Source organism: Chelonia mydas, chromosome 28, assembly GCF_015237465.2.
Source record: "Chelonia mydas isolate rCheMyd1 chromosome 28, rCheMyd1.pri.v2, whole genome shotgun sequence".
NCBI lineage: Eukaryota > Metazoa > Chordata > Testudines > Cheloniidae > Chelonia > Chelonia mydas.
Window position 1 is genome coordinate 946949 of NC_051268.2, and position 22763 is coordinate 969711.

Below are 22763 nucleotides of genomic sequence, written 5' to 3' on the forward strand. Positions count from 1 at the left end.
CACCCCAGCAGGAGGAGGCGGGCTGATCGTGATTCAACAGAGACAGGTTTATTGGGGTGATACCGCTGCTCCTGGAGCCCCCCCCATTACCACACACTGGGGGGGCATGTACCCCACAACACATTGCTGGGAGGCTGGGGAGGGATCTGGCTGCCCCCTGCTCAGAGCTTGGGGTCTGGGGATTGATTCTATTTACACTTAAATAATGAGCAAAATCCCCCCCCCCCCCACCCGGCCACCACCAATTAGCTGAGGGGCCTCGAGCTCCCAGCAAGGAGAACAGGTTAAAATTACCCCCAGACAGCCGCCCCCTTACCAGGCAGGGATCCCCCCCCTGCAGGGGTCCCAGCCCCTTTCCTCCCCCTCAAGGACAGGCTAATTTCCCCAAGGGTGGGGGAGGTCAGACGTTTGGGGGACCCCCCCCATGAGCAGTGCCCTCTGGTGGCAGAAGTGGGATGCTGCAGCCTGCTCTGAGGCCCCAGGTGCCCCCTGGTGGGGGAAGGCGACACTGCACCCAGATCTCTATTCCCTGCCTCCAACACACCCCAAAAATAGACTCTCCCCTCCCCCCCACAACTAGAGAGAAAAAACAATTCCAAACAAATCACTTAAAATACCCCCCCCACATTGAAATCCTAAAAACTCTCCTAGGCTAGTGGGTAAATACGGAGGGAGGGGGGTAATCTGGGCACGTGGGGGCACGGCAGCCCCCCCTCGGCGGCCGGGATGCCCCAAGCAAGGTTCACACACAGCAGCAGGTTTGGGGTCATTCCCTGCGATCTGCTCCCCCCCCGCCCCTCTCTGGGCAAGACGCCCCCCCTTCCCCCCCCCGCAGCACTAGGAGGTCGCAGCCCCGCCCGGCCCCTCGTCCTCGCTCTGCCGCAGCCGCTTCTTCGCCCGGATCTCGTTCATGGCCTCCTCGATGGAGCGCGTGTCCCGCTTGTTGGCCACGGGAACTGGACGGGAGAGCGGGGGTGTGAACCCAGGAGTCCCGGCTCCCAGCCCCCCCGTTCTAACCCACCAGCCCCCACCCCCTCCCAGAGCTGGGGAGAGAACCCAGGAGTCCTGGCTCCCAGCCCCCCACTGCTCTAACCCCCCAGCCCCCACTCCCCTCCCAGAGCCAGGGAGAGAACCCAGGAGTCCTGGCTCCCAGCCCCCTCTGCTCCAACCCCCCAGCCCCCGCTCCCCTCCCAGAGCCAGGGAGAGAACCCAGGAGTCCGAGCTCCCAGCCCCCCCTGCTTTAACCCACCAGCCCCCACTCCCCTCCCAGAGCCACGGAGAGAACCCAGGCGTCCTGGCTCCCAGCCCCCCCAGCTCCAACCCACCAGCCCCTGCTCCCCTCCCGGAGCCGAGAAGAGAACCCAGGCGTCCTGGCTCCCAGCCCCACCAGCTCCAACCCACCAGCCCCTGCTCCCCTCCCGGAGCCGAGAAGAGAACCCAGGTGTCCTGGCTCCCGGCCCCCCCCGCTCCAACCCCCCAGCCCCCGCTCCCCTCCCAGAGCCGGGGAGAGAACCCAGGCGTCCGGGCCGGCGCTCACCGCAGCCGTAGGCCTTGTTGGCCTGCATGGTGTGGGCGGCGTCCTTGGCGGCCTCCTTGCCGATGAGGTGACTGTATTTGTCCTTGTAGTCGGTGTTGGGGTTCACCACGGCGGGGCCCCTCAGCGCCTCCTGCTCCGCCTCCCTTTGAGCCCGCTCCTGGGGGGCAGGGGCACCGTGGGGGGGCATGAGATGGGACGGGGACACGCCCCCAGCCCCGCCCACCCATGCTGGTACACCCCGCCCACCTAGACAAAGACACGCCCCCTACAGAGAGGGAGGCGACACCTCGGCCCCGCCCATGAGGATGACCCCCCCCCCAGTCCTGCCCACCCAAAGAGAGACAGGGAGAGAGATGCCCCAGCCCCCCAAGATCCCCCCCAGCCCTGGGGCCAGCAGAGCCCGGGGGGGGCCCCACACACCTTGAGGCGGCGTTTCTCCTCGGCCCGCTGTGGGTCCCATTCCTCCCCACAGCGATAGGCCTCCAGCTCCTCGTCCGACGGGGCGAACTCCTGGGGGGCGGGGGGCAGAGCATGAGACACCCCACGGCCCCAAGAGCTTCCCGCACACTGCCCCCACCCCAGCACTGGCCCCAGCCCCACACCGCGAGGGCAACAGGACTCCTGGGTTCTCTCCCTGCTTCTGGGAGGGGAGAGGGGGCTGGGAGCCAGGACTCCTGGGTTCTCTCCCCGGCTCTGGGAGGGGAGCGGGGGCTGATGGGTTGGAGCAGGGGGGGTTGGGAGCCAGGACTCCTGGGTTCTCTCCCTGGCTCCGGGAGGGGAGCGGGGGCTGGGGGGTGAGAGCAGGGGGGGCTGGGGGCCAGGATTCCTGGGTTCTCTCCCCGGCTCTGGGAGGGGAGTGGGGGCTGGTGGGTGAGAGCAGGGGGGGCTGGGAGCCAGGACTCCTGGGTTCTCTCCCCGGCTCTGGGAGGGGAGCGGGGGCTGGGGGGTGAGAGCAGGGGGGGCTGGGGGCCAGGACTCCTGGGTTCTCTCCCCGGCTCTGGGAGGGGAGCGGGGGCTGGTGGGTTAGAGCAGGGGGGGCTGGGAGCCAGGACTCCTGGGTTCTCTCCCTGGCTCCGGGAGGACAGGATGTGGGGGCAGGGGGGGTCGCTCACCTTTTTGAAGATCATGACGTAACGACTCTCCTCGTCGTCACCGAAGGAGAAGGACGTCAGGCCGGCCACTTCCACCACGTCATGCCTGCGCCGCGCGAGGGGGGACACGACACTCACTGACACACGGAGCAAACGTTCCCGGGGCTGGACCCACGGACCCCTCGCCCGGCGCCGAGACGCGCCCACCTCTGGGGTGACCCGGGGACCCCTCGCCCGGCGCCGAGACGCGCCCACCTCTAGGGTGACCCGGGGACCCCTCGCCCGGCGCCGAGACGCGCCCACCTCTGGGGTGACCCGGGGACCCCTCGCCCGGCGCCGAGACGCGCCCACCTCTAGGGTGACCCGGGGACCCCTCGCCCGGCGCCGAGACACGCCCAGCTCTGGGGTGACCCGGGGACCCCTCGCCCGGCGCCGAGACGCGCCCACCTCTGGGGTGACCCGGGGACCCCTCGCCCGGCGCCGAGACGCGCCCACCTCTAGGGTGACCCGGGGACCCCTCGCCCGGCGCCGAGACGCGCCCACCTCTAGGGTGACCCGGGGACCCCTCGCCAGGCGCCGAGACGCGCCCACCTCTGGGGTGACCCGGGGACCCCTCGCCCGGCGCCGAGACGCGCCCACCTCTGGGGTGACCCGGGGACCCCTCGCCCGGCGCCGAGACGCGCCCACCTCTGGGGTGACCCGGGGACCCCTCGCCCGGCGCCGAGACGCGCCCACCTCTGGGGTGACCCGGGGACCCCTCGCCCGGCGCCGAGACGCGCCCAGCTCTGGGGTGACCCGGGGACCCCCCGCCCGGCGCCGAGACGCGCCCAGCTCTGGGGTGACCCGGGGACCCCTCGCCCGGCGCCGAGACGCGCCCACCTCTAGGGTGACCCGGGGACCCCTCGCCCGGCGCCGAGACGCGCCCACCTCTGGGGTGACCCGGGGACCCCCCGCCCGGCGCCGAGACGCGCCCACCTCTGGGGTGACCCGGGGACCCCTCGCCCGGCGCCGAGACGCGCCCACCTCTGGGGTGACATGGGGACCCCCCGCCCGGCGCCGAGACGCGCCCAGCTCTGGGGTGACCCGGGGACCCCCTGCCCGGCGCCGAGACGCGCCCAGCTCTGGGGCGGGGCGGCCGGGGACCCGGGGACCCCTCGCCCGGCACCAAGACGCGGCCACCTCTGGGGCGGGGCGGCCGGCGACCCGGGGACCCCTCGCCTGGCGCCGAGACGCGGCCACCTCCAGGGCGGGGCGGCCGGTGACCCCTCGCCCGGCCCCAAGACACGCCCACCTCTGGGGCGGGGCGGCCGGCGACCCGGGGACCCCTCGCCCGGCGCCGAGACGCGCCCAGCTCCGGGGCGGGGCGGCCGGGGACCCCTCGCCCGGCACTGAGATACCCCCCACCCCACATGCGGCCCCCCACCCCGGGAGGCTCACAGGATGCTGCGCTCAAGCTTGTTCATGGGCTGGAATTTCTTTTTGGTCTGCGCGGTGTCCTGGATGAAGTCAGACACGTCCTTCTCCATCTGCGAGGGGACACGGAAGGGAAGGCTCAGGGGGGCGGGGAATGGGGCACAGGGCCTGGCCCCTCTCGGGGGCGCCGGCTCCCACCCGGCCCTACGGCCGCCTCTGTGGGTCACTCACCCTCTTCCTGAACTCCACCTTCTGCCGCTTCTCCTGCTCCTGCAGCTTCTTCAGCCGGGCGGCTTGTTCTGCAGGGGCGAGAGAATCGGGGTGGGTCAGAGCAGGGGGGCTGGGAGCCAGGACTCCTGGGTTCCCTCCTTTGGGTGCCCTCGCAGACGTGCCCTTCCCCCCTTCCCAGGAAGTTGGGGTTACCCCTGTCCTCCGGGCGGTGCGGGGTCCCCTGAGGATGCTGAGAGCTCCGGCCCCATGGCGGGGCAGGGCTGGGTGTGTCTCCCCGGCGTGGCTCAGTCCGTAAGGCCCCCCTGTAGCGACCGGCGGGGTCCTGGGCCTGACGCCGGCTCCGCAGGGGGGTCCTGGTGCCGGAGGACACCGGGGTCGGCGCAGAGCCGGGAACCTTCAGCGCTGCCGGCCTGAGCGCGAGCCCCAGGCGGGTCGGTGTCTGTGTATAGCCCGGTCTGTACAGCGCCCCTCCCTCACCCCTACGTCTATTTATAGCCCGGTCTGTACAGCGCCCCTCCCCCATCCCCGTGTCTATTTATAGCCCGGTCTGTACAGCGCCCCTCTCTCACCCCTACGTCTATTTATAGCCCGGTCTGTACAGCGCCCCTCCCCCACCCCCATATCTAGTTATAGCCTGGTCTGTACAGCGCCCCTCCCCCACCCCCATATCTAGTTATAGCCCGGTCTGTACAGCGCCCCTCCCTCACCCCATGTCTATTTACAGCCCGGTCTGTACAGCGCCCCTCTCTCACCCCTACGTCTATTTATAGCCCGGTCTGTACAGCGCCCCTCTCTCACCCCTACGTCTATTTATAGCCCGGTCTGTACAGCGCCCCTCCCCCACCCCCATATCTAGTTATAGCCTGGTTTGTACAGCGCCCCTCCCCCACCCCCATATCTAGTTATAGCCCGGTCTGTACAGCGCCCCTCCCTCACCCCTACGTCTATTTATAGCCCGGTCTGTACAGCGCCCCTCCCTCACCCCATGTCTATTTATAGTCCAGTCTGTACAGCGCCCCTCCCTCACCCCTATGTCTATTTATAGCCCGGTCTGTACAGCGCCCCTCTCTCACCCCTACGTCTATTTATAGCCCGGTCTGTACAGCGCCCCTCCCCCACCCCCATATCTAGTTATAGCCCGGTCTGTACAGCGTCCCTCCCTCACCTCATGTCTATTTACAGCCCGGTCTGTACAGCGCCCCTCCCTCACCCCATGTCTATTTATAGCCCAGTCTGTACAGCGCCCCTCCCTCACCCCATGTCTATTTATAGCCCGGTCTGTACAGCGCCCCTCCCTCACCCCATGTCTATTTATAGCCCAGTCTGTACAGCGCCCCTCCCTCACCCCATATCTAGTTATAGCCCGGTCTGTACAGCGCCCCTCCCTCACCCCATGTCTATTTATAGCCCAGTCTGTACAGCGCCCCTCCCTCACCCCATGTCTATTTATAGCCCGGTCTGTACAGCGCCCCTCTCTCACCCCTACGTCTATTTATAGCCCGGTCTGTACAGCGCCCCTCTCCCACCCCTACATCTATTTATAGCCCGGTCTGTACAGCGCCCCTCCCCCATCCCCGTGTCTATTTATAGCCCGGTCTGTACAGCGCCCCTCCCTCACCCCTACGTCTATTTATAGCCCAGTCTGTACAGCGCCCCTCCCTCACCCCTATGTCTATTTATAGCCCAGTCTGTACAGCGCCCCTCCCTCACCCCTACGTCTATTTATAGCCCAGTCTGTACAGCGCCCCTCCCCCATCCCCGTGTCTATTTATAGCCCAGTCTGTACAGCGCCCCTCCCTCACCCCTATGTCTATTTATAGCCCAGTCTGTACAGCGCCCCTCCCTCACCCCTACGTCTATTTATAGCCCAGTCTGTACAGCGCCCCTCCCCCATCCCCGTGTCTATTTATAGCCCAGTCTGTACAGCGCCCCTCCCCCATCCCCGTGTCTATTTATAGCCCAGTCTGTACAGCGCCCCTCCCCCATCCCCGTGTCTATTTATAGCCCGGTCTGTACAGCGCCCCTCCCCCCGGGTCAGGGCCAGGTGGTTACGGGGTGGGGGGTGAGGGAAAGAGCTCCCCGGGGGCGGGGGCAGGGCCAGGGTGTACTGGGCTGCGGGGGGGGGGTAGTTCAGGGGCTAGGGGCGGGGCCACGGGGCTGCAGGGCGGGGCTCTGTCCCGGGGGGCGGGGCTATGGGGGCGGGGCTTAGTGCCGGGGGCGGGGCTGCAGGGCGGGGCCCTGTCCCGGGGGCGGGGCTTAGTGCCGGAGGCGGGGCTACAGGGCGGGGCCAGGGGGCGGGGCCTGTCGCGGGGGGCGGGGCCAGGGCGCGCGGGGGGGGCGGGGCGTGGTGGGCTCCCGCTCCTGGTCCCCCCCCGCCCCCGGCCCCGCCCCCGGCCCCGCCCCCGCGACCCCTGACCTCGCGCGCGGCGCCGCGTCTCCTGGTCGCCGAGCCCGGGCGGCCGCTCCATGGCGCTGAGGATGGAGCCCAGCAGGTCCAGCTCCGCCATGGCGCCGCGCCCCGCCCCTTCCGCCGCGTCACGCCGCGTCACCGCGCGCGCGCGCCGCGTCGGGGGGCCGGAAACCGCCCGCGCGGCCTTAAAGGGGAGGAGGGACGCCCCGCCCCGCCCCGCCGGGGGGCCTTAAAGGGGAGGCGCAGGGCTGCGTCGGCGGACAAATAATGGGCGGGGGATTAAAGGGGAGGCGCAGGGCCGCGCACCCCCACAGCACACGCGGGGGGGGGGGGGGAGAAAGAGGGTGGAAAGACGCAGCCCCTCCCCCTTCCCGGATGCCTGGGTCCCCAAGTTCAGGACCCCCCTCCCCCCATCGACACCCCCCTCCCCAGTTCTCAGGGGCGGGGACTAGACGCCCCTCTCGCCCCCCCACCGGGGCCGGTCCTGTCGCGGGGGGGGGGCCCGCCCCCCTCATTCCAGCGCCCCCCCTCCCCCCCGTCCTGCGGCGAGGAGTCCCGCAGGGTAACGTCGCCGTCCAGGGGCAGCCGGTTCCCTCACACTGGGGTGTGTGTGTGTGTGTGTGTGGGGGGGGCAGAAATCCCTCGCGGCCGGAGCGCCCCCTCCCTGGGGACGAGCCCCCGTGCCCCCCCACAGACCACCCGCCCCCCCCACATCTCAGCAACTTCACGGTTTTTTTTTTTTTTCCTTTTTAATGTAAATTTGTACAAACAAACCCATGCAAAAGGTAGAAACGTGGGGGATAGAGATTTTGGGGAGCGGGAGGGAGGGGGCAGGCGGCGAACACCATGGGGGGGGGTGGCGGCAGGTGTGGTTTTAACGTTTCCCAGCATGCATCTCTTCCCCGCCCCCCGCCCCGGGGAGCCAGAGCGGCTTTAAGATTTGTTTTTAAATATATCCTTCAGTATAATTTTAGGTTGGGGGTTCCTCCCCCCAATATATTACAACTATGTACACAAGGTGTGTGTGTGGGTGTGTCGGGGGGGTGTGTCAGGTGGGGCAGCCGGGGGCAGGGGACACGCACGCTTTATACAGCAAGCAGGGAGCATGGGGGCGGGGGGGGGGGGGGGGGGGGGGGCAGAAGGTTCCTCTCAACAACCCCCCCCCCAGCCCAACAGCAGATCTCTCATATAGACCCAGCTGCCCCACGGTGTGGGAAATGACCGACCCACGCTCTCCCAGGGCACAGCGGGGGGGGTCAGGGGCCCATGGAGACCAGCCGGAGGGTCTGCCGAGGGCAGGTGGGGGGGGGGGGGCAGGGACCCAGAGCCTAGGGACTGCAATGCCCCATGGGATGTGTCGTTCTCAGCACAACGGGCCCCAGCCCCCGTTGAGGCAGTGGGGGTCGGGGTGGGGAGGGGGGAGAGATGGGCCAGTCACATGGGGCTGAAATGCAAACAGGGCCCTTTAAGTACTGAGGGGGGTGGGTATGGCACCACCCACTTAAGACAACGCACCAGACCCCTCGCCCAGAGCCGGGGAGAGAACCCAGGCATCCTGGCTCCCAGCCCCACCCTGCTCTAAGCCACCAGGCCCCACTCCCCCGCACAGAGCCGGGGAGAGAACCCAGGCGTCCTGGCTCCCAGCCTGAGCGGGGGTAACTTGGCACAAAGATCTGGTGACATTAAGGGGGTAGGGGAGGATACGGGGGGTACAATGGATGGTACCTCAATTCTGAAGAGACCCCCCCCCCAGCATGGCTGCACTGTCCCCTTCAGGCCAACTCAGGGGACCCCCCCCTTGGTGTGTGTAGCGAGCCAGGGGCTCCCATCACCCCCTGGCCCCCCCAATCAGCTCCCCTCCAGCCAGACTCTATTGCACAATCGTTAAGACGGGGGGGCCGGGACACCCCCCCCAGGGGAGGCCGCGATCCGTCGCCACCGGGGGGTTAAGACTCCGTCGTCACAGTTTCAGAAGGGGAGCGAAGGTGGGGGCGGCCGGCCCCGGATGCCTGGGTTCCCAGCGTGGCTGCCCCGGGCTTTGGCAGGCCGCGGGGGGAGGCGCTAAGTGGCCAGACCTCGCTTCTGTAAACTTTCCACCTCTTTGCTTTGCTTGAGTTCCTTCATCCTGCGGGGGGGCACAGAGAGAGGGGGGTGAGGGGGTTCCCGATGACCCCCCAATTCTTCAATCCCGCCCCATGGGGTGTTCCCCACACGCCCCCAGGCCCCAATCCCAGCCCTGGGAGCATGGACACCTGTGCACCCTCCTACCTGTCATCCCACTGCACCCACCAGCCCCTCCAGTGAGCCAGATTCCCATCCTGTTAGAGCACATGTTGCTCCTCCTGCCCCGTCCCGCGCCACCCCTCCCCCGGGGCTGCCCCCACCCCTGTCCTCGGATGCCCCCTCGCTGCCCGCCCGCCCCCCCCCCCATACCTGTGCCGGCAACGACGCAGAAACCGCATGATCTTCCGGGCTGCCTGGTCCTGCTTCTTCGTAAGGAAAGTGCCCCTGGGGAGAGACAGGAAGCGAAGGTGGAGCAGGGCAGAGGGTCGCAGGGACCCCTCGCCCGGCACGGAGATGCGGCCACCTCTGGGGCGGGGCGGCTGGTGACCCGGGGATCGGAGATGCGGCCACCTCTGGGGTGGAGCCGACGGCACCTAGATCCGTGGGATCTTTTCATAGCCAGAGAGGTGACAGGAGCCGGTGGGGATGGGGGAGAAGCCCCCGCCGGTTCTAACCCACCCGCCCCCCTCCCAGAGCCGGGGGGAGAACCCAGGAGTCCGGGCACCTACTTCATCTTCTGCTGCATGGCGGCGGAGGCGCGGTGGCCCTGTTTCAGCTTCTCGTACTCCTTGTAGCTGCGATAGTACTGCTGGATCAGAACCGCGGCCCGGCGGCTCTGCTGGAACTTCTTCTGCTCGTAGTAACTCCGGAACTTGCTCTGGATCAGGATGGCTGCCTGCGTCATCTTCTTATACAGGGCGTACTGCGGGGCGGCAGCGGGGTCAGCCGGGGACCCGGAGCGCTCCCCTCCCAGAGCCGGGGAGAGAACCCAGGAGTCCTGGCTCCCAGCCCCCCCTGCTCTGACCCACCGGGCCCCACTCCCCTCCCAGAGCCGGGGAGAGAACCCAGGAGTCCTGGCTCCCAGCCCCCCCTGCTCTAACCCACCAGCCCCCCACTCCCCTCCCAGAGCGAGAACCCAGGAGTCCTGGCTCCCAGCCCCCCCTGCTCTGACCCACCAGCCCCCCACTCCCCTCCCAGAGCCGGGGAGAGACTCCTGGGGGAATTCTGCGCCACCACAGACGTGCAGAGTTCATGTCTCCCGCGAGCATTTCTTTGCCCCCCACAGACGATACGTTTCTGCCCCAGAAGTGCCGCAGTTCCGCCTTTCCCCCACCAGAGGCCGCTGTGGTACCAGAACAGCAGCCTCTGGTGGGGGAAAGGCGGAACTGCAGCACTTCTGGGGGCAGAAACGTATCGTCTGTGGGAGAAAACACAATTCTGCGCGGGCGCAGTATTCCCCGGCCCAGGCGCAGAATTCGTCACAGCACCCGGCCCCCCCAGAGCCAGGTTAGGACAGAGGGGGGCACACGGGGCTGCTGGGGAGGTCACAGACTGGGGTTCAGAATGGCTAGTGGGTGACAGCGTTGAGCCGGGGGAGGGGAAGAGGGGCTGCAGAGACCCATGGGGAAGGGAGGTGCAGGGACAGGGGCAGACGTGCCTGACTGAATGGGAGAATCTTGGGGTCAGCCCCAGGGTCTGCATGGGGGAGGCTCCCGAACACCCTAACAATCCCATCCACCCCCCAAAGAAAAACCTCCCACCCACACCCAGCCCCCTCCAGGTTCGCTCCTCCGTTACCCCGAGTCCCCCCAGCCTTTGCCCTGCTTCCGACAGGTGCTGGGAACCCGGTTCTGGATTGTCATGTAAATGAATTGCACAACGCTCGGCGTTATTCTGCCGCGTAAGGAATCTATTCGTCAAATAAAATGACCAGAATCTGGGGTTTTTTTTGGTCTGTGTTGTCACAGACATCGTAGCAGACAGATAAAGGACCAAGATTATTGAAACTGGCGTGATTGTGTCCTTTTGACAAATAAAATACACAGAACGTTAAAATATCGCGTGCAGAATTTTACATTTTTGGGCACAGAATTCCCCCAGCAGTAGGGAGAGAACCCAGGAGTCCTGGCTCCCAGCTGCCCCAGCTCCTCTGTAGCCCTGCTTGCTGGCATATATATGTTTGGTTTATTGTAATAGGTTTATAGATTGATATTAAAGTAAGTTCAGCGGTCATGCAAGGCCATGCTAATGTCCAGTCCAACGGCATTAATAGGTCTGTTCGTGTCATCACCGCGTACAAACACGCCAGCCTACGGAGTAAGTGGGTCCTGACAGTTTTGGGGGTGAGGAATGAAGTTAGGGCATAGGAGGAAGGATTTCCGGCACCTATAAAAGAGGTGACCCACCTCGCTAGAGAGGCCGTACTGGTTTTCCGTAACCTTTCTAAGCTGCAAGGGGACTAAGCGTTTGTTCTTAGCTTTGTGTATTAGGTTTTGATTTTAAGTTCGCTGAGTAAACTCGCAGTCCTGTCTCTCCCCCCACCGGGTCATCAAGGAAGGGCGAGAGTCTCTTAACCAAAGCTTTGGAGCGTGTAACACCGTAATCCCCTATGGGTCTTTCGAAGAGCAGGAATACAGTCGTAACGCAGTAACTCAGATTATTTTACCATTTAATTCCTCCTGCGTTTTATCTTAATAAAAAGTCTTTAAGGCCGTATCGGTCTCAGCGTGAGCTTCCTGTCATACCCCCGAGGGTCCGTTATAAATTCTGGGGCGCCTGATTCGGGACAAGAACCTTATTATCTTTTAATTAAACAGATTGGCGAGCCAAAAACCCCTATTATCCAAACTAATATTATTAACCTTATAAATCAGGCAACACCTCCCAGAGCTGGGGAGAGAACCCAGGAGTCCTGGCTCCCAGCCCCACCCCCGTTCTAACCCACCAGCCCCCACTGCCTTCTCAGAGCCGGGGAGAGGACCCAGGAGTCCTGGCTCCCTGCCCCACCGTGCTCTGACCCACCAGACCCCAGCGCCGGGAAGAGAACTAGCATCTCACACCCCTCCTCACAATCAGAGTCCCCCCAACCCCACACCAGCCCCCTATGCCCCGCAGGGTCATCCAAGCCCCCCCCTGCTCGTTACCTTCAAGGCGATCCACGTGAGCTTGCGAGACAGAGAGAGAAGAGGCGGGTTAGCGGGGCAGGGGGGGCTCCCGGGCAGAGACCCGATGGACTTGGCTCACACGGGCGCCAGGCTACAACCCCCTCGGGGTGGGCGCAGGCTGGCCGGTAGCTCCCAGGGCAGCCCCACACCTTGGGGCCCCCTGAAGGGCAGCACAGGGGGGGCCCCCCAGCTGGGCTTTACCTGCTTATACTTGCGGTAACATCGCTGGATCACAGCCGCCGCGGTCTCCTGCTGCTCCTTCAGCCGGCGGCCCTGCGGGGAGAGGGGAGTGAGGGGCAGGGGGCAGAGACAGAGACAGAGGTGGGGGGCAGGTCCCTGGCACCCGGGGACGGCGGGATCGGGGGAGGGCTATCCTGCTGCTGGGCAGGTAAGGGGGGTGGTATCTGTTGTCATGGGGAATTCCCAGTTGCCAGGGGACTCTGCGAGAGACACCGGGACGCCGGTTACCATGGGACAGTACGAGAGACACCGGGACGCCGGTTACCATGGGGAATTCCCAGTTGCCAGGGGACGGTACAAGAGACAGGGGGACGCCGGTTGCCATGGGGAATTCCCAGTGGCCAGAGGACGGTACGAGAGACACCGGGACGCCGGTTGCCATGGGGAATTCCCAGTGGCCAGGGGACGGTACAAGAGACACCGGGATGCCGGTTGCCATGGGGAGTTCCCAGGGGACGGTACGAGAGACAGGGGGACGCCGGTTGCCATGGGGAGTTCCTAGTTGCCAGGGGACGGTACGAGAGACACCAGGACGCCGGTTGCCATGGGGAGTTCCCAGTGGCCAGAGGACGGTACGAGAGACAGGGGGATGCCGGTTGCCATGGGGAGTTCCCAGTGGCCAGGGGACGGTACGAGACGGGGGATGCCGGTTGCCATGGGGAGTTCCCAGTTGCCAGGGGATGGTACGAGAGACACCGGGACGCCGGTTGCCATGGGGAGTTCCCAGTTGCCAGGGGACGGTACGAGAGACGGGGGATGCCGGTTGCCATGGGGAATTCCCAGTTGCCAGCGGACAGCACACGGAGATGGCTGTTGCCGTGGGGATCCCTGTCGCCGGGGAACGGGGGAAAAGGTGGAGGGGGGGCGGAGGCCCCTGGCTGGGGGGCCCCGGGGGTACCTTGTACTTGCGGAAGGCCGTCTGGATGATGCGGGCCGCCTCGTAGAGCTCGCGCTGCTCGTGGTCGGACAGCGTCAGCAGGGCGAACTCGCTCTCCATCTTCCCGTTGGCCGAGGCGTTGAGGAACTCGGCCCAGCTGGCGGCCGTGGGGGGCGGGGGCAGCCGGTCGAAGGGCAGCTCCCCCAGCGGGGCCTGCAGGGGGCTGAGACACACCCGGGACGAGGGCACCGGCCTGGGGGTGGGGGGCATGAGACAGACCCCAGTCACCCCGCTGCCCCCAGAGGGGACAGGCCCCGCCCCCCGTTCCCCGCCCCCCTGAGCCCGCCAGTCCCCACCGGAGCTGGGGGGGAGCCAGCGCCCCCCAGAGGGGACAGGCCCCGCGCCCCGTTCCCCGCCCCACAGAGCCCGCCAGTCCCCACCGGGGCCGGGGGGGAGCCGGCGCCCCCCAGAGGGGACAGACCCCGCGCCCCGTTCCCCGCCCCCCGGAGGCCAGGCCGCGTACCTGTGGTGGGAGACGCCGGGCAGCTGGTCCACGCTCTCCAGGTAGCCGGCCAGCCAGGACATGGTCTCACTCAGCCCCATGTTCCCGCTTCGTTCCCGCAGCGGCACCTCGGCCGCGGAGCTGAAACCCTCCTGCTTGATGTGCTCCGGCGTTGCCTCGATGATCTGCTTGGCCAGCGTGATCATGTCCACCTGCGGGGGGGGAGCGCCCGGACGCCTGGGTTCTCTCCCCAGCTCTGGGAGGGGAGTGGGGGGTTAGAGCAGGGGGGGCTGGGAGCCAGGACTCCTGGGTTCTCCTCCCAGCTCTGGGAGGGGAGTGGGGGGTTAGAGCAGGGGAGTCTGGGAACCAGGACTCCTGGGTTCTCTCCCCAGCTCTGGGAGGGGAGTGGGGGGTTAGAGCAGGGGAGTCTGGGAACCAGGACTCCTGGGTTCTCTCCCCGGCTCTGCCCCTGCCAATGACTTGGGGCCAGCCAATTTGCCTCTGTTTCTCTTTCTTTCCCAGAGGGAGAAGGGGTGCCCCCCGATCACAGCCCGTCCCCCTGCATAGCCCCCAAGCCTTTCACCACCCCCCAGCCAACCCCTCCGCCAGCGCCCCGGTACCTGGAGCACGTCAGTGGCCGGCAGGTACCCCTCGTTCTCCGCGTTCTCCCCGTAAGCCAGCAGCTCCGGCTCGGGGGCCCCCTCGTAGTCCATGAAGAAGTGGGGGGAGCAGCGCAGGCCAGGCGGGCTCGGGGGCTCCCGCAGGTACCAGCCCTCGGGGGGCGGCCCGAAGTCCATGGCGGCCTCGGGCTCGGGGCTGCCGGCGGGCGAGTCGCGCAGGGCCGAGGCGCTAGAGTAGGCCGAGGTGACGGAGACGGAGCCGTCCGAGAGCTCCGAGGGCGAGGAGACGCTGCTCACCATGCTGAGCCCTGGGGACGAGGGGGGTCAGCGGCGGGGGCACCAGACACCCCCCCCGGCCCCCCCCCCGGCCTCCCGCGCGGGTGCTGTACCTGTGTCGGGGCTGGCGGAGAGCGGGGAGGGGAGGCCCAGGGCCTCGGCCGGGCACGGCGGCCCCCAGCCCTTGTCCACGGCGCCCTCGGGGCTCGGCTCCTGGCGCTGCAGCTCCTCCAGGCGTGCGGCGAGGGCCACGTGGCCCCGGGAGCGAGCCACGGCCAGGGGCAGCCGGCCCAGCGAGTCCGGGATGGAGAGGGCCCGGCCGTCCCAGCGGTACAGCAGCAGGGCCGCGTCCAGGTGGCCCAGGGCGCAGGCCCACATCTGTGTGGGGGGGAGAGAGCAGGGAGCTAAGGGGCGCTGCGGGGTAGGGAATGGGGCGGGGGGCAGCAGGGGGCGGGGGGCAGCTCTCGCCGGGCAGGCGGGGCTGGCGCTATGGGGCTCAGCGGGAGGTGCTCTCCCCTGGCAGTCAGGGCTGGCGCTATGGGGCAGGGAGCAGCGCCGGGGGCTCAGCAGGGGGCGCTCTCCCTGGGCAGGCGGGGCTGGTGCTATGGGGCACTGTGGGGCAGGGAGCAGCGCCGGGGGCTCAGCAGGGGGCGCTCTCCCCGGGCAGGCGGGGCTGGCGCTATGGGGCTCAGCAGGGGGCGCTCTCCCCGGGCAGGCGGGGCTGGCCCCAGGGCAGCGCTAGTGGGCGCTGTGCTGTGGGGAGCGGGTCGTGGGGCCCATCAGGGTCAGCCACCCCACCTCCGAGGCTGCATCTCCAGGATCCCTCCCCTTGGGGCACGTCCCCCCAAATCCTCCCAGCTTGGGGGCCCCCCTCACCAGGGGGGTGCAGGAAAAGTGGTCGACGTTCAGCGGGTCCACTTCCTGCTCCAGATCGAGGCTCTCGGCACTGAGGTTCCTGCAGGAAAATCCCCAAGTGTTAGGGGGCGGAGAACGGAGATCCCCCAACAGACGCCCCCCACCTCGCCCCGCATCAGCCGGGGGAACTCACCGCCACTTGATGAGGGTCTCGATGAGCCGGGCGTAGCCCTGGGCGGCTGCGAGGTGAAGCAGGGTCATGCCCCGGAAGCGGATGTCATGGACCAGGGTGTCGGAGTGGAGCCAGGAGGAACGAGACATCATCGTCTCGCACAGGGCCACGATCCGCTCCTCGAAGGAGTCCGTCACCGTCTGCGGGGAGAGCGCAGGGTCCCCGTCACCCGCCGCCGCGCCCCAGAGGTGGCCGCATCTCCGCGCCGGGCGAGGGGTCCCCGTGTCACCCGCCGCCCCGCCCCAGAGGTGGCCGCATCTCAGCGCTGGGCACTGGGCACCCCTGGATCTCTGCAGGAGGGTGGGCAGAGGCCGGGCTGAGGCCCCCACAAGCGGGTGCTTAATACAGCCCCCCGCCCCCCCCCCCGAGCCACTTGTGCCCCCCCCCCGGTCTATTTTCCCCTCGCTCAGGCTGGAAAGAATGTCTGGCCTGCCGGGCTGGAAAATGCCTCTGTAATCCCCCCGCCCCAGCCAGGAACAGCCGCCGGGGAGCGAGCCCAGCCCTGCGACATCCGAGCCACGCCGCACGCCGCCCGGCTAAAATTAACCCCCCCCTCGGGAGGGGGCCCCCGAAATAGCAACACAGATAAAGGCTTAAGGGGGGAGTGACGTCAAGCTGGGCAGCGAGAGGAGGGGGGAGGACAAGGGCTGATGGGAGAGGCCAAGCAGGACATGTGGGGATGAGCGTAGGGAGGGCGCCGTGGGACCTGGCTCCCAGCCCCCCCTGCTCTGACCCACCAGCCCCCACTTCCCTCTAAGAGCTGGGGAGAGAACCCAGGCGTCCTGGCTCCCAGCCCCCCCTGCTCTGACCCACCAGCCCCCACTCCCCTCCCAGAGCCAGGGAGAGAACCCAGGAGTCCTGGCTCCCAGCCCCCCCTGCTCTGACCTCCCAGCGCCGGGCAGAGAACCCAGGAGTCCTGGCTCCCAGCCCCTGGCACTCCTGAGGGTTTGCACAGTAACGGACATGAGCTACTCGAACCCCAGCCTCCCCCAGGACACCTGACAATCCCGAATCCGCACACCCGGCCCCAGTACTCCGGAGAGACCCTACAATAACAAACAACCCGAAATACCTCCCAGGAGACCCTACGACAACGGGCCAGCCCCAGCGGCTCTCCCCCTGGAGAATCCAGCCCCCGGGGGTCTCACCTGCGTGTGGGGGGTCTCCCCCGTGGCCCCCCGCTGCTGCCGGGAGGAAGCCGTCATCTCTGCCATCCGCTTCTCCATCTGCTCCAGGCGCTCCAGGATCGACATCCTGAACTGGTTATCTGGGGGCGGGGGGCGTGCGTGAGACAGGGCCACGCCACACCACATTACACCCCCTCCCCTTCCCGGAGCCGGAACCCAGGAGTCCTGGCTGCCAGCCCCCCCTGCTCTCACCCACCAGCCCCCACTCCCCTCCCAGAGCCGGGGAGAGAACCCAGGAGTCCTGGCTCCCAGCCCCCCCTGCTCTGACCCACCAGCCCCCACTCCCCTCCCAGAGCCGGGGAGAGAACCCAGGAGTCCTGGCTCCCAGCCCCCCCTGCTCTAACTCACCAGACCCCGCTCCCCTCCCAGAGCCAGGGAGAACCCAGGAGTCCGGGCAGCTGAGCGGTGCGACCCTGCTGTGCCCGCCCCCGTCTGTCCCGTAGGGATTAGCCTGGTTAATTTCCGGGGCCAGTGGAATGGGGCCGGGCAGCTAATCAGCCTAGAGGGTGGATTAGCCTGTCAGCAGCCCCCCACCAGGGCCCCCCCAGCTCCTGCGCTGAGACCCACCCCCAGCAAGGCCCTGCCCCATCCCCAGGGCTGAGCGATGCCACCCCCTTGCTGGGAGAGGAGCTGGAGGGTGTGTGTGTGCGCTTGGGGGGGGGGGGGGTGTGTTCCCGACGGGGTGGGCACGTGGCTGTCCTCAGGCACCTCCATCCAGCCTGCCCCCCTGCGCCCCATCATGTGCCCCCTTCCACCCCCATCTATCCCCCTGCACCTCCCACAAAGCGCCACATCCCTCCCCCCACAATCCAGCACCATCCCTTCCCCGCTGCCCCCCAAAATCCACCCCCATCCCCCACTGCACCCCACAATCCAGCACCATCCCTTCCCTGCTGCCCCCCCACAATCCACCCCCGTCCCTCCACGGCACCCCACAATCCACACCTCTCCTCCCTCCACAATCCAGTACCATCCCTCCCCCACTGCCCCCCACAATCTACCCCCATCTCCCAATGCACCCCACAATCCAGCACCATCCCTCCCCCAACGGCACCCCACAATCCACCCCTTTCCGCCCCCCACAATCCAGCACCATCCCTTCCCTGCTGCACCCCACAATCCACCCCCATCTCCCAATGCACCCCACAATCCAGCACCATCCGCCCCCCCACAGCACCCCACAATCCACCCCTTTCCTCCCTCCACAATCCACCCCATCCCTCCCCCACTGCCCCCCACAATCCAGCACCATCTGTCCCCCCACGGCACCCCACAATCCATCCCTTTCCTCCCCCGACAATCCAGCACCATCCCTTCCCCGCTGCACCCCACAATCCACCCCTTTCCTCCCTCCACAATCCACCCCATCCCTCCCCCACTGCCCCCACAATCCAGCACCATCCGTCCCCCCACGGCACCCCACAATCCACCCCTTTCCTCCCCCGACAATCCAGCACCATCCCTTCCCCGCTGCACCCCACAATCCAGCACCATCTGTCCCCCCACAATCCACCCCTTTCCTCCCTCCACAATCCACCCCATCCCTCCCCCACTGCCCCCACAATCCAGCACCATCCGTCCCCCCACGGCACCCCACAATCCACCCCTTTCCACCCCCCACAATCCAGCACCATCCCTTCCCCGCTGCACCCCACAATCCAGCACCATCTGTCCCCCCACAATCCACCCCTTTCCTCCCTCCACAATCCACCCCATCCCTCCCCCACTGCACCCCACAATCCAGCACCATCCGTCCCCCCACGGCACCCCACAATCCATCCCCATCCCTCCCCAACCCACCCCGGTGCTCCCCAGGCACCTCCCCCCGAGTCGGGGCATTGGGGTTCGCTGGTGCCCTGTGCCCCACGGACCCGCTGCCTCGGTACCTTCCTTCTCCATAGCTTTGGGCACGGGCCCCGGGGCGCGAGCGGGCGTTCGAAGGACTCCCTGCAGGAACCGGCGATTCCTGGCAGGGATTGGGGGGGCTCCCCCCACTCACGTGCGTGTGAGGACTGGGGGGGGGGGCGGCAAGCAAGGAGCGGGGTGGAATTACCGGCATGGGAAAGAACCAACCGCTCCCCCAAACTTCCCTGAGATCCGGTGACAGCTCCGGGCGGGGGGGGCGGGGGATTCCCCCCCCCCCCCCCCCCGTCCCGAGCCCCGAGGCATCTGTCCGTCTCCCGCCCGCAGCCCGGACGCTCTGCACGAGACCTGCCCCCCGTCCCAGCTCTCAATGGGACCAAAATAGGACGGGGAAGGGGGGGGGGACGGCCCCCCCCAACAGCAACCCTCCCTGGGCCCATCCCGCTGTTAACCCTTTCCTGCCCAGGGGGGAGAGAGCAAGAGGGTTAGATTTCATGGGGTGCGACTGTGCGTGCAGGGGTAGGTGTGATATTGTGCGGTGTGCGACTGTGTGCAGGGGTGTCTGGGGGTCGGGCGTGGTATCGTGCGGTGTGCGACTGGGTGCGGGGGTGTCTGGGGGTCGGGCGTGGTATCGTGCGGTGTGCGACTGGGTGCGGGGGTAGGCTCTGTGATCGTGCGACTGTGTGTGTCTCCAGGGGTAGGGCGTACGAGTGCCTGGGTGCGTCTGGGGCTGGGGCGTGGTATTGTGTGGTGTGTGACTGTGTGCGCGGTGTATGGGGGTAGGGTGTCTGACTGACTGTGTGGGGGAAGGGTGTGCGATTGTGCGGTGTACGACTGTGTACAGGGGTAGGGTGTACAACTGTGTGGGGGTGTCTGGGGGTAGGATGTGAAGTTGTGCGACTGTGTGTGGGGGGTAGGGTCTGTGATTGTGCAGTGTGTGACTGTGTCTGTGGGTAGGGTGTGTGTGTGGGGGGGTAGAGTGCGATATTGTGCGGTGTACGACTCTGCACACGGGTCTTCGGGGAAGGCCGTGGTATTGGGCGCGTGCGGCCGTGTGTGTGTGGGGGGGGTGGGTAGGGTGCGATATTGTGCGGCGTACGGTGTGCGCGGGTGACCAGGAGCAGGGTCTGCGATCGTGTGCGCGTGTGTAGGCTGCGTGACTCTGTGGTGCGCGACTGTGTGCGCACGGGTGTCTGGGGGAAGGACGTGGTGCTGGGCACATGCGGCCGTCTGTATGCTGTACCCAGGGGCCTTGGAGGGGTGGGACCGGCGTGTTAGATCGGGGGGGGGGGCTGGGAGCCAGGACTCCTGGGTTCTCTCCCTGGCTCTGGGAGGGGAGCAGGGGTCTGGGGGAACCAGGACTCACAGCCTCACCCGGCGCTGAGATGCGGCCACCTCTGGGGCGGGGCAGCCGGTGACCCAGGGAGTGAAGCTGTAACTCATTCTGGGGTGGAGCCCGTCTCCATGCCCAGTGCCCGAGGGGGAGTTGTGGGGAGCTCAGCCCGGACGCCAGGGTTCACACCTCAGGAGGACAGGGCCGTGCCCCAGGACGCTGCGTGTGCGGGATTCTCCAGAGAGGCCCCCCCACGTCATGGGCAGCGGTGACGCTGGGCAGCGTCGGAACAAGCCCAGGAGACTCCTTACCGCCGGCCGGGGTATTCTGGGGCTGTTGACTCACGGCCCTGGAAACCGGCCCCCCGGTCCCCCCCCCACTGGAAATTCCACCCCACGGGCAGGGGCCAGGGTGGGCGGGCGCCTGACACCAGCTGACGGGGGGAAGGAGCAGAGAGGCACCCGGCCTGCCAGGCGACCGCATTGGGGGAGCCTTCCACTGAGCTGGGAGTGGGTCAGAGCAGGGGGGGCTGGGGACCAGGACTCCTGGATTCCCTCCCCGGCTCTGGGAGAAGTGTGGGGTCTGGGAGCTAGGACTCCTGGGTTCTCTCCCCAGACAGCAGGGGGAGGACAGTGGGTCCGTACCCCACCTCCTCCCATCTGCCCTATGGTGATGTAACTTTGCTCCCAGAGGAGGGGGGGTCACCCCCCCTGCACACCCCACCTGGTTCAGCTGGGACCCACGGCCCAGCACCCACCTGCCCCCTTACCCAGGCTCCCTCCCTCCCCAGTGCAATCCCAAAGCCACCCACCCCACACTGCCCAGCAGGGGGGAAGAGTGACTGCAGGGGGTGCCATGGGGCAGGGGGCGCCGTGGGGCAGGGGGCTCAGCAGAGGGCGCTCTCCCCATACTTGGTGCCAGCCCCATAACCCCAGGGCTTCCCTCCAGAGCTGAAAATAAATCTAGGCATCCTGCAGTTTCATTCACACAGAGCTTTCGCCTTCACTTCCTGTCCTAAACTCGGGTGCACTGCAGCTGTCAGACACCTGCCATGCCCCGCCCCAGAGGTGGTCGCATCTCAGTGCCGGGCGAGGGGTCCCCATGTCACCGGCCGCCCCACACCAGAGGTGGCCGCATCTCTGTGCTGGGTCCCCATGTCACCGGCCGCCCCACACCAGAGGTGGCCGCATCTCAGCGCCAGGAAGGGATCTCCCCCCGTTTTGGAGCTGGGGCAGGAAATTCTGTCCGGGCCTGTTACATCCGACCCAGCTGCTCTGTACACACATTCCCGAGGGGTCCCTGTCTGTGCTCTGCTCCCTTCCCAGCCTCCCCCCGAAAAAAAAACACCCCCCACCTTCCCCCACCGCATACACCAACCCCGCTGCCAGCTGCTGGCCCTATGCGGACTAGCTCTCGCCCGCTGGCTGCCACTTGGGGGGGACCCCTCAATTCTCCGCTCACCTCCTCTCCGCCCCTTACAATGGCATGAGGAGGGGGGCAGAATCAGACCCACGAGCAGAGGAGAGCAGGGACAACACAGGGCCATGCAGGTCTCATGCCAATGAGGAAAGAACCCAGGAGTCCTGGCTCCCAGTCCCCCCTGCTCTCACCCACCAGCCCCCACTCCCCTCCCAGAGCCGGGGAGAGAACCCAGGAGTCCTGGCTCCCAGCCCCCCCTGCTCTCACCCACCAGCCCCCACTCCCCTCCCAGAGCCGGGGAGAGAACCCAGGAGTCCTGGTTCCCAGCCCCCCCTGCTCTCACCCACCAGCCCCCACTCCCCTCCCAGAGCCGGGGAGAGAACCCAGGAGTCCTGGCTCCCAGCCCCCCCGCTCTCACCCACCAGCCCCCACTCCCCTCCCAGAGCCGGGGAGAGAACCCAGGAGTCCTGGCTCCCAGCCCTGTCCCCTCCCTCCAAGCCTCTGGAGACTGAGTGGGGGCAGAGACGAGTCTCTGCCCCTGTCCGCGATGAATTACAGGGTGTCCCGCACAGGCTGCTGCCCTGGGCCCCAAAGACCCCACCCCACAATCTCGCCTGCCCCCCCCCCCCCCCCCACCGAAAACCCTGCACCCTCCACACTGGCTCCCAGCCCCACGGTCTCCCCCTCCCCACACGAACCCAGAGCAGCCCCCCCATCCCGCGCCCCACTCACCGTCCAAGGAGAGCCAGTCCAGCTGGGTGCGGGGCAGCGCCAGGAACCCGCGGCCCCGGTACTCGAACAGCACCGAGGTGGAGACCAGCCGGGTGTCGCGGGCCACCTGCAGGGCCACCAGCCCGGCCTCGTGGGCTACGGGAGAAGGGGGCAGTGAGAGGGGGCAGCACAAAGCATCCCTGCCCTGGGGCCGGAGGGGAGCCGGGGCCCCCCAGAGGGGACAGGCCCTGGGCCCCATTCCCCGCCCCCCTGAGCCAGCCAGGTCCCGCCTCGGGGCTGGAGGGGAGCCAGCGCCCCCCAGAGGGGACAGGCCCTGCACCCCATTCCCCGCCCCCCTGAGCCAGCCAGGCCCCACCCCGGGGCTGGAGGGGAGCCGGCGCCCCCCAGAGGGGACAGGCCCTGGGCCCCATTCCCCGCCCCCCTGAGCCAGCCAGGCCCCACCCCGGGGCCGGAGGGGAGCCGGCGCCCCCCAGAGGGGACAGGCCCTGGGCCCCATTCCCCGCCCCCCTGAGCCAGCCAGGCCCCGCCCCGGGGCCAGAGGGGAGCCGGCGCCCCCCAGAGGGGACAGGCCCCTGCCCCACCTCCGCCCCCCTGAGCCAGCCAGGCCCCGCCCCGGGGCCGGAGGGGAGCCGGCGCCCCCCAGAGGGGACAGGCCCTGCACCCCATTCCCCGCCCCCCCTGAGCCAGCCAGGCCCCGCCCCGGGGCTGGAGGGGAGC

The 22763-nt window shown here is 67.6% G+C and overlaps 2 protein-coding genes across 8 annotated transcripts in view; both read right to left on the reverse strand.

Moving 5' to 3' along the window:
* Positions 1-26: 26 nt before the first annotated feature.
* On the reverse strand, positions 27-6845 carry SPAG7 (sperm associated antigen 7). The gene is made up of 8 exons (XM_037887649.2): positions 6689-6845; positions 4273-4340; positions 4066-4154; positions 2650-2734; positions 1958-2047; positions 1538-1694; positions 821-956; positions 27-786 (listed from the first exon to the last, which is right to left on the reverse strand). Exons 1-7 carry the CDS (start codon positions 6777-6779, stop codon positions 838-840), a joined length of 699 nt encoding a protein of 232 aa, XP_037743577.1. The 5' UTR covers positions 6780-6845; the 3' UTR covers positions 27-786; positions 821-837.
* Positions 6846-7429: 584 nt separating this feature from the next.
* CAMTA2 (calmodulin binding transcription activator 2) overlaps positions 7430-22763 on the reverse strand; it is a 30612-nt gene continuing 15278 nt past the window's right edge. For 6 of the 7 annotated variants that reach the window (XM_043537135.1, XM_043537133.1, XM_043537136.1 and 3 more), the window contains 13 exons: positions 22047-22181; positions 16661-16779; positions 15474-15652; positions 15302-15380; positions 14539-14803; positions 14150-14457; positions 13551-13741; positions 13049-13280; positions 12112-12183; positions 11890-11910; positions 9475-9668; positions 9116-9190; positions 7430-8807 (listed from right to left, as the gene is read on the reverse strand). In XM_043537135.1, the coding sequence (XP_043393070.1) occupies positions 8744-8807; positions 9116-9190; positions 9475-9668; positions 11890-11910; positions 12112-12183; positions 13049-13280; positions 13551-13741; positions 14150-14457; positions 14539-14803; positions 15302-15380; positions 15474-15652; positions 16661-16779; positions 22047-22181 (1934 nt within the window). In that variant the 3' untranslated portion in view covers positions 7430-8743. The remainder of the gene's footprint in view (positions 8808-9115; positions 9191-9474; positions 9669-11889; positions 11911-12111; positions 12184-13048; positions 13281-13550; positions 13742-14149; positions 14458-14538; positions 14804-15301; positions 15381-15473; positions 15653-16660; positions 16780-22046; positions 22182-22763) is intronic. The other variant, XM_037887600.2, reaches the window with a different exon arrangement.

Coding starts and splice junctions, on each gene's coding strand:
- SPAG7 (XM_037887649.2), bottom strand. CDS start 6,779: ATGGCGGAGCTGGACCTGCTGGGCTCCATCCTCAGCGCCATGGAGCGG. Junction 2,735..4,065: donor AAGCTTGAGCGCAGCATCCT/GTGAGCCTCCCG, acceptor CGCGCGGCGCAG/GCATGACGTGGTGGAAGTGG. Junction 1,695..1,957: donor AGGAGAAACGCCGCCTCAAG/GTGTGTGGGGCC, acceptor CCTGCCCCCCAG/GAGCGGGCTCAAAGGGAGGC.